We start from the raw sequence: 10,939 nt of genomic DNA on the forward strand, positions 1-10,939 counted from the left end.
CTTTGCGTCTTCCCTTCCATACGCGCTTTACATCTCCAAATCCAAAGAGACCAAGTTATAATACTAGGAACAAGGCCAAGAAGTGTACCTTTTTGGGTTGAATGTGATGCTTTGCGAAACCATAGTTCCATATTTGCCTTCCACGGTCTCCTATGGTCATACGGCATGCCCATAAGAATAGAAGCGCGTCTCCATATGTCTGAAGCAGTCTTCCCTGTAGCAAGGACATGGTCTTGATCTTCTATACACCTATGCTCACAACACTCGCATCTGGAGGCTAGGGGAATTCCCAGGTTTTGAATGTGATCATCAACACTCAGGCTATGATTCAAAGCCTTCCAGATTGTAACCGAATACTTCTTGGGAAGGGCGGGGTGCCATATCCAGTTGGCCCATTCAGATTTTGGCGCGTGAACACAAATACACTCCCAAGCCGACTTAGATGAGAAGACCCCATTCAAGGCCGGTTTCCAAATTAGCACATCAGTGCCTTCCTTGTGTGCCCCTAGGCTATTTAGAATTTCTTCTGCTTTTGTTTCCCCCACCAGATTTATTAGCAAATTCACATCCCAACCATTCTGAATTCTGCACTCCCTTACACTTAAAGACGGTTGTGCACTCATCTCGCAAGACTCCACCAAAGGGCCAGACCTTAACCAGGGATCCCGCCAAAAGAAAACCTGTCATTCCTTAATCCGCCACCAAGCATTATTAATAATATTCGGAACCATGGTCATTATACATTTCCAAAGAGGTGATCGTTTAGTGTTATCAACTAAAGTCACATGCTCTCCTTTACAGTATTTCTTCCTGAAAAAATTTGCCCATAGAGAGACACGGGACAACAGATTCGAAGCAAGCTTCATGAATAGTGAAGACTGAACTTCTTCAAATTTTCTTAGGCCCAGTCCCCCTTCCTTGGTCAGCATACAAACCTTTTGCCAAGCCACCCATTTACGCTTCTGTTTGCCATTTGAGGTACCCCAGAAAAAATTACTCATGATCCTGTTTAGCGAGGAGACCACTTTCTTGGGAGCATGAACCACTGAGAGTAGATGGACCAGAATGCTTGATACCACATGGTGTAGTAAAAGGAGACGAGCACCAGCTGATAGGAGCCTATTTTGCCACCCCTCTAGACGATCACGAATACGGTTCAGTAAATCCTCAAAATAAGACACATTTACCCTTCCACTAAAGAGAGGGACACCCAGATATTTAACCGGAAAAAGGCATTCCGAGAAGGAGGTCAACTGAAGAAGATTTCTTTTTCGGGCCGAATTGACATACTTGGGGAAAAAAATTGATGATTTCTCCTTACTAACCACTTGCCCCGACCAGCTTTCATACAAGGCAAATATGTCAGAAATGGTTTGCAGGGAGGCTCTACCCCCGTTTGCAAAGACCACTATATCATCAGCATAAAATAAATGGGAGACCAGGGGTGTGCCCCGAGGGTGGGAGTAAGGTGCAATTTTCTCCAGTTCAAAATTATGTTTTATCAATCGAGATAGTATTTCTTGAACTAGAATGAACAAGTAAGGGGACAAAGTGTAACGGCCCGCTAGAAATTCAATTGTGAAATTTCTATTAACTTTAGGAACCTTGTGAAAACCTCATAAGTTTTCACGAATCCATTAATCGTATAAGTTTTTGTTTAACTATATAGTTAGTGTTATTATTTACTATGGTATCATAAGTGTATTTTTTATTATTGGAGATAGTTAGAAGTGTCAAAATGTATTATGGTTTGTGCCATTAGACTCGGAGGATTATTTAAAGTCTTATGGCGCAATAACATTTTTTCATATTTTCGGACAAAACGTCTGTTCAAAACTGTAGATATTATTGGATAAAAAGAAATATCTTGAGGTAATTTTCGTGAATATTATTGGGTAAAAATATTTTGAGTTGATAGATATTATTAGATAAAAATATCTTAAGTTGATTTTTTTTAGATATTATTGGATAGAATATTATAAGATAATCATTTATAGATTTTTTTTGGGTAGGAGAAAACTACACTCAACTCTCAACTCCAGCCTCATCTCTTCCATATCTCATCCATAAGTATCTCCAGCCACCTCTCCCCACGAAATTATCTTCATTTACACTTTCCATTAAAAGAATATCAAACACTCTCTCTCGGACAGCTTTTAGGAGGTCTTTTGTACACCCATTTCGAAGCTTTTGTAAGTGTTTTATCATAAATTCTCCTTCATATAAGTTGTTCCTTTTTGAGTCTAGTTTACATGGATATCTTATTTGCCCCATTTGAAGATCATTTGGTCAGTCAAATATTGTGTAAACTATAGACAGGTCATTCTGGGAGATAAACTGGAGAATATGTTATAGTTTGGAGTTTTTGACCAAGCTAATGGATAGATATTGGTCCGAAATTTTTATGGAGTATTGTTAACATGTATATATGACTATTGGTTGAGGATTTTTGCAGGATTAAAGGTTTTGATGAAAGATTTTCTTAGATTTAGAAACTTAGAAACTGGAAGAGGAAAAACAGTTTCTGTTTTGAGAAAGTTTAACTCTTTGGTGGTCTAAACCTATTCTAATGACTTTGTTAATTTTATTGGAGGATCCTAAACATCTTATATACATGTTATATTATTATTTTGAAGATATTTGATGTTAGTTTCAAATATATGAAATTTTATGTAAAGAGATATTCAGATAAGCCAAAGTGTGAATATTCTTGGCTAAATTTATGTTTTGGTTAATTTCTAACCATTTGATCTTGAATTAGAAGCTTGTATATGTTTTAGGACATCTTTTTAAACCATGTAATGGTTTGGTTTGAAGATCATATATTTATAAGTCATAGATCAAGAGATTTATCAAAACTAGTTGAGGAAAAAGTTTCTGTTTTTGGACTAAGTGTAAAACCAAAAACTCCAAATGTTATTTTGTGATTTTGGTGACTTTAGTTTGATGATTTAAAGCATGGTTGATGTTGTGATGACCCGCTTTTACGTGTATTTTCACTGAAGGGTTGTTTTTAATTTAATTAATATATTGGGTTATTTATTTTAAATTAATGTATTTTAAATTGGTTTTATTTATTTGATGTTCTGTTTTATTTCTTTAAGTTGTTTTGTGGTTTTTAATCCCTTTTCGGCGGTTCGTTTTGTTTTCCCGGAGTGAGGATTGGACCTCATCCTTTCCCTGCAGCTCTTTCCTTTTTCTCTTCTTTTTCCTTTTTCTTTTTTTTTTCTTTTTTCTTTTTCCTTCTTTCCTTTTTTTCCTTCCTTTTTCTTTTTTTTTTTCTTTCTTTTCTTTTTTTCTTCTCTCTTCCCGCTCGAGCCCCCCCGGTCTCTCTCTCTCTTCTCTCTCCTCACCCACGGACGGAGCTGTTTTCAGCCCAGACCGCCGCCGTCGCTCCACCTCCGGCCACCATTTCTTCACCACTTCATCACCGGTCCCTTACCGTCCTAACCCACCCATTTCCGGCCTCCAACGACCACCGGAACAGCTCCTACGAGCTTAGTTTTTGATTTGCATTTTCCGGCCATTTCCGGCGATTCCGCCGCCACCCACGGCCGTTCATCACTTCCAATAGCTTCACAACCATCCCTAGACCATTCCCTATCAATTTTGTGTCCTAGTTTGTCCCCGTTCAAAAGTGGGTTTTTCAAACCCACGGCCGCAATGAATTTTCACTGTGACGTTGCTTTTCCGCCGCCGTTTGCAATACCGCTTGTTTTCTAAAATTACCGTATAGCGCTGTAAGTATTTTCCAAACCCTATTTTCAGATTTAAATATATATTGCTCATTCAATTTATTTTATCTGTTGGTTGGTTGATTCCGGACTGAGTCCGAGGAGTTCGGGGGTCGGATGGATGGAGGACGGAGTTACTTGTTTTATTGTTTTATGTTGGTTGGTTATTTTTTTATGCATTGATATGGCATTACATGGTGCATGCACGTGGGTTTTTGTTTATGTGTGAAAAGCCTGTGTATTGGCGTAAGTGGTCTTACGGGTGCGTGTGTATCACGACCCCAAGCCGGGATGGGGTATTATCCCGGTGGAGCTCCTCTGGTCACTCGGGAGCGGAATAAACTGAGTGATGTCCCCTGAGTTGTCGCTAGACGACGGGAGCGGGGGCTAGGGGTTGCTTGGCTACGAACGCGCCGGGCGCGGAACCGGGCATCGCTCTACGCACCGACTCCGTGGCCCTTCGCTGGTGAGGGCTAGAGGATGCTTGGCTACGAACGTGCGGGGCACGAAACTGGACATCGCTCGTTAGGTGTCACATGCGTGGTGGTACTCTGCGGTGTGGCACTGGAGCCAGGGTGTGCGGATGACCCCTAGGGGAGGTCATGGTGCATACGGATAAAATGTGACTTTGGCGTGTTTTCCGGAAAGGATGTGTTTTTGGGCCAAATGGGTTTTTGGCGTGTGTGGAAAACTGTGTCTTTGGGTTTTGTGCTTTGGGCATGGTTCATGCATATTGTTTGAGTTCTATATGTGTTATTATCTGGTAGTGTTGGGGTTTTACTTACCTGCGGTACCATTTTTCGTTCCGTAGCTTTTGGTGCAGAGTTCGAGGAGGAGGAGGAGGAGGCTGAGCCCGAGGATGCGGCTCCGCCGGGTTGCTGATGTCATGCCTTGTATTTGATATTTTATTATATGCGTGTTTTGTAATATTTTATTTATGTATGTTTTAAACAGCTTGTATTACGTTAAGAAAATTCTGGTACTTAGTTATGACTTTCGTTATTCGCTGCGTGTTCTTCTGTGCATATTTGTTGCTTTTGCACACACTTGGCACCCGTCGATGGGATGGTGACCCGGGTTGTCACCATCCGGACGTCTCGATTTCCCCGTGTTCGGGCGTGGGGATTTGGGGGCGTCACAGGTGGTATCAGAGCGGTTTGGCTCTGGGTAAAACCACATGTCCCGTAGGCAGTACCAGAATGCTTTTTAAAGTTGTGTTTTAAAAATTATGTTAAGTATAGTAGTTTTATTTGTTTTATTTGTTTGAGCTTGTTTGTTTGTTTGTATTTATTTAGTTATGTTTTTGCAAGCTGGTTTCTTTTGTTTCTTGCTGTGTGGTGTTGGTTTTGGTTTTTGGTTTTATGATGGTTTTATTTGTTTTTCTTAAAGGGGGTCAAAGGTTGTGCTGTGGCAGGCAGGCGGTATAATCGAGGATACTATTATTAGGCATGAACAATTAGTGTAGTAGGCTTGAATTTTTAGCGATGTGGCTTGCTTGTATGATGTTGAGGTCTGAAGGGAATGTCATGGTTTAGGCAATCTTTGAAGGTGGGAACTCACGTAGCAATGAGGAGAGGAATTAGCTTTAAGTCGCTTAAGATGATTGAGGTCAAGGTTTTGTAGAATTTTTGTAACAAGGCTATAGTATAGGAGAGTGTAGGTTCAACGAACTTTAAGGATATGTTTAAGGGGATTTTATTTAAGGTTTGCGACCAGATTTATGCAAAATGGTAGTTTGCCACTGTATTACAACTTTTCAGGATTTAGTGGATGTGGCAACTCTTGTGGAGCGAGAGAATAATTTGAGAATGGGCTCCCCTCCAGGACAAAAGAGGCGGAGTTTTACTGGTGAAGGAAGTAGTTCGGGTTCGCCTCAGAAGTTTGTTCAGCGGATCGGGACTCGACCACAAGCGTCCTCAGGAGTGCGTATGGGAGGACGAGTGCCAGTTTGTGGAAGATATAATAGAGCTCACGGAGGCGAGTGTCGTCTGGGTAGTAACCAATGTTTTGAATGCGATCAGACGGGGCATATAGATCGTGAGTGCCCTAGTCGAGTTCAAGAAAGCTGTGGAACTCGTCGCAGTGGTAGAACTAACCAGGGGCTTTTTAGCTCGGGCTCGAATGTACGCAGTAACTCTTGGTACCGTTGGAGGCGAGGTTGCGGAGACTCAGAATGCTGGAGTCATGGCAGGTAGGGGTTTAATCTAATCTTTAGTGATGAACGTCTTGCGTGGTTTATTTTTGTTATCGAGGCTTAGAGAGAGTGGCATGATCTGGGTGATCTTTTGGGGAAGTAGAATAATTGAGTTCTTTGGTTCCGTGGAGTTTATGAAATGGTCTATAACGTAGTAGGTTGTAAGTTCAACAATTTTGATGTTAGATTTTAAGAAGTTTCAGCAAAGTTTTAAAGTTTGGGGCCTTATAGATTTTAGGGAAATAAGTTTATGGTAATTAAGGTGTTAGGTTCGACAAGCTTTGGGGCGAAATAATTCAATTTCGAGTTTAGATTTCGTGATTTGGATGAGTAATTTGGTGACAATTAGGGCTTTAGATTTTACAAGCTTTTAAGGTGAATGATTTGGATTAAAGCCACCAATCTTGAGAATTTTAGAAAATAATTTATTATCTATTAATGTTTTAGAATTTGAAAGATTTGGGAGTCGATTGTTCTATTATGGGATGTAAGTTCTTTGATCTTAGAAGTTTCGAAAGATGATTCTTATTTGATTTAAGGTTTTAGAATTGCAGAGTCGAAGAACTGATTTATAATAAGAATCGAGTTCTTAGTTTTACAGACTTAGTGCTGTAGCTTGATCTACTCTAGTGAGTGATTAGTTTGTAATCATTAAAAATGGGGTTGATTGGAGTTGGGTTATTGATATGAGAATTTTTCTAGAGTAAATTTCTTTGAGGATTGAAGATATCGAGTTAGTTTAGAAAATAATTATTGTTAACTCGAGGTTGTAGTAATAGATTTTAGGAAATGATTTTTATCGGTTGGGAAGAAATAGATCCATCGAGGTTTTGGAAACAATAGTTTAATTGTTGGTATTGAATTCGACTGAAGTTGAGACCTCATGTTCTGGAGACTTTTAGGAACGGATTATTAGTAGGTTTAAGGTCATTTTCAGTATAAAGCTTTAAGTGATAACTATTTGCTGATGTTAAGGGTATAAGTTAAGCAAATATAGGAATGATTCATGTTGATTTGCAGATATAAGTCGAGATGTTGGAAATAGTAGTAATAGACTATTTGTGTGTTGGAATGACTTTTGGTTTCGGCTAAGGACGTCTGAGATCGACACGTGATAGTGGTGAATCGATTGGAGTGTTCAGTCGAAACGTGTTACTCAATGGAATGTTGGTTGGCAATAATTGTTATAGCTCGAGGTTATAGTGACAAGTTTTAAGATTGATTCATACCGAGTTGAGGATAATAGATGATGCAGGTTTTGGAAAATGAATTTTTGTTTATTTTGAGGATAAGGTACGGATGTTGGAAATGGAAGTGATGGATCACTTATACGTTAGAATGATTATTGATCTTAGCTAAGGGTACATGAGATCCATTTATAGTGGTGGTGAGGGTGTATGGATTTCGGAGAGTACAAATCCTAGTCTCTTTTTGGCTTGAGAGAAGTGGCTTTGGTGAGTACTAAAGTGGATTAGATGTTATAGTATTAAATTCAATAGATCATAACTTTGAGTTGTTTGGTAAGTTGAATGGAATGTACAATTGAAGTGGGTTACCAATTGGAGTGATGGTTGGCATGAATTGTTGAGACTATCTTCAAGAATTCATTGTAACTTGAAGTTATAGGAATTTAAATTGGTGAGGCTATACTTTTCTTTGGAGATCAAGTATCTAGTTGGGAGAATTGGGGATATGGTTATATAGCTTGAAAAGAGATCGTTAGGTCACCATGTGTGGTGTATGAAGTAATAAATCTTGGAAGTTGAAACTTGTGCATCAACGGTGGGTAGCATAATCATACGTGTGAAGTAATAAAGCATTAGGATCCATGAGTGTTGTTTAATAGTTTTGATGGATTGATGATTTAAACAGTATGGCCTGTCTTGAGATGTTTTTGTGAAGTGTTATTAAAGGAATTAGTTGTGCTAAAACTAGAGTTTTTGAGAGTACAAGTAGGTGGTGAGTTACCAAGAGCGTTTCGATTATGTCTAGGTAAAGTCAATGGTAGTTTATGGTGAGTTATTATTGCAAGATTAGATGTTATTCATATAGGTAATGAGTTTGAAGTATGGGATATCAGATAGAAGTTATAGGCGCTCTCGTTGGTTGGCCGGGAAGGACTTGGGCCTTTTGGAGAAGTTTCTTATCTTTACAAGAGACGTGTATTTTGGGATGATATTATGTGTTTTCAAATTGGGGCCTGGAGGTTGTTTAGTACTGGTTTCTGTCATCAATCAATGGATATATTTTTGTGGAATCTTGATTTTCGTTTGGGGCAGCGATGGCCAACCGAGGAAGGAGTGGAGATTTGTGGTTTTTGAAAGTATATGATTCTCTATGGAAAGGTGGTAAAAGTTTTCTTGTGATTAGGTGTGGATTGAGCTTGTTCTTCATGATATTAATTTTTGAGGATATAGCCTTTACGTATTTTGGTGAATTATCAGAGTGCGCGCGAAAGCATGATTTTTGGAGATTCTTAGAAGTTCAAAATTTGTGTTGATTTTGAAGAATTAGTAGTGATTCGAAGTTTTAATGGGAGATTAATCTTTTGGTCGTGCAATTTGGTTTATGAATGGTTAACTTTGGAAGTGGCTGTTAGATTACCAAAGTTGGAATGGAATGAAAGTTTGGAAGATAAAGCAAAGACGTCGTTGATATTAGTAATTTATGGTGTGAAGATAATAACCATTGGATTTGTTGGGAGTTGTCGATGATATGTATCTCTCAATTAGGTTCAGAATTGTATCTTGTATCTTTTTGGCGCTGATGGTTGATCTTGTAAATTTCGAGGACGAAATTTTTTTTTAAGGGGGGAGGATGTGATGACCCGCTTTTACGTGTATTTTCACTGAAGGGTTGTTTTTAATTTAATTAATATATTGGGTTATTTATTTTAAATTAATGTATTTTAAATTGGTTTTATTTATTTGATGTTGTGTTTTATTTCTTTAAGTTGTTTTGTGGTTTTTAATCCCTTTTCGGCGGTTCGTTTTGTTTTCCCGGAGTGAGAATTGGACCTCATCCTTTCCCTGCAGCTCTTTCCTTTTTCTCTTCTTTTTCCTTTTTCTTTTTTTTCTTTTTTCTTTTTCCTTCTTTCCTTTTTTTCCTTCCTTTTTCTTTTTTTTTTCTTTCTTTTCTTTTTTTCTTCTCTCTTCCCGCTCGAGCCCCCCCGGTCTCTCTCTCTCTCTTCTCTCTCCTCACCCACGGCCGGAGCTGTTTTCAGCCCAGACCGCCGCCGTCGCTCCACCTCCGGCCACCATTTCTTCACCACTTCATCACCGGTCCCTTACCGTCCTAACCCACTCATTTCCGGCCTCCAACGACCACCGGAACAGCTCCTACGAGCTTAGTTTCCGATTTGCGTTTTCCGGCCATTTCCGGCGATTCCGCCGCCACCCACGGCCATTCATCACTTCCAATAGCTTCACAACCATCCCTAGACCATTCCCTATCAATTTCATGTCCTAGTTTGTCCCCGTTCAAAAGTGGGTTTTTCAAACCCACGGCCGCAGTGAATTTTCACTGTGACGTTGCTTTTCCGCCGCCGTTTGCAACGCCGCTTGTTTTCTAAAATTACCGTATAGCGCTGTAAGTATTTTCCAAACCCTATTTTCAGATTTAAATATATATTGCTCATTCAATTTATTTTATCTGTTGGTTGGTTGATTCCGGACTGAGTCCGAGGAGTTCGGGGGTCGGATGGATGGAGGACGGAGTTACTTGTTTTATTGTTTTATGTTGGTTGGTTATTTTTTTATGCATTGATATGGCATTACATGGTTCATGCACGTGGATTTTTGTTTATGTGTGAAAAGCCTGTGTATTGGCGTAAGTGGTCTTACGGGTGCGTGTGTATCACGACCCCAAGCCGGGATGGGGTATTATCCCGGTGGAGCTCCTCTGGTCACTCGGGATGGGGAATTTACTTCCTACCAACTTCATTTCCAAGAGTCCACAAGTATCAATAAACTCATTAAAATCATCCATAACAATCCTCAAACGAGGTCTCCCGCCTCTTCTCTCCTCCTCCCTGCGAATAATGTTGAAATCTCCAAGGCATAGCCAAGGAGTGTCTTGCACGGCATCCAATTGTAACGACCTCCAAAGTTCTCGCCTTTCCAAATAACTACATCTGGCATAAACTACTGATATGAAATAACGTTGGAAATTTATAACCAAAGAAATGGTGATGTGTTGGGAGCTGAAATTAGTGATTGTGATATGTAAGCCACCTCCCCAAAGCACCCAAAGTTTCCTACCAGCACACTGATTGGAGAAACTGTATTCAAACTTCAGTCTATTTTTCAACATATCCAACCTATTCTCATCTGCAAAAGGTTCAGCAAGCATAATTAAATTTAATTTCAACTTCCCAACCAACTTACCCAATCTTATCCGAGACGATTTGAGGCCCCGGATATTCCAATATAATGGACTACAATTCATAGATCCAAGCATACGGGCTTGCGGGGAACCCGAGTTGAGCTTCTGAGTTTTTTCCTACCCTTTCCTTGAGTTTTCTCCTTTATTTCATCACTCTCCGATGGATATTGTTTATTTTTACTCAAGTGTTCCGCAATTTCATTTTCTGGTTCCGAGTAACTTTCTTCGGCCCTACCATCTTGCATATTTCCGAATTATATTGGTCCCCTTGTCCGGTATTTTGTAACTCTTGAGCAAACATTTCTTTTGGCATGGTTTCCGGCACCATTTCCACACTTATTTCATCACTACCCATAATGGCATCCCCATCTGATCAAATGAGCAAATTCGCAGTCTGTTCCCCTATCGGTGAGAGTTCCGGTGTTTCACGAGAATTGCCTTGAACTTCCGTTACTTGATTTTCAGTGTTTCCCATCACTGCTTCCTGTTCCCTTTCATACGACCACAGTTCCACTGTATTTGCCTCCCTGTTAGCATGATCTTGCACCTCTTCTCTTTCCGTCAAAGGCCCTTCTGTTATTAGTTTATTCCCTGTAGCCGAGTTGGTCCCCATTCTCAGAATTCCAGT

At 39.7% G+C, this 10,939-nt stretch overlaps 1 protein-coding gene across 1 annotated transcript; it reads right to left on the bottom strand.

Annotated features, from left to right (window-relative positions):
- Positions 1–683: 683 nt before the first annotated feature.
- Positions 684–10,556, bottom strand: LOC122279511. The gene is made up of 4 exons (XM_043090195.1): positions 10,433–10,556; positions 10,188–10,256; positions 9,855–10,073; positions 684–1,408 (listed from the first exon to the last, which is right to left on the bottom strand). Exons 1-4 carry the CDS (start codon positions 10,554–10,556, stop codon positions 684–686), a joined length of 1,137 nt encoding a protein of 378 aa, XP_042946129.1.
- Positions 10,557–10,939: the final 383 nt, after the last annotated feature.

This window comes from Carya illinoinensis, chromosome 10 (assembly GCF_018687715.1).
Source record: "Carya illinoinensis cultivar Pawnee chromosome 10, C.illinoinensisPawnee_v1, whole genome shotgun sequence".
Taxonomy (NCBI): Eukaryota; Viridiplantae; Streptophyta; class Magnoliopsida; order Fagales; family Juglandaceae; genus Carya; species Carya illinoinensis.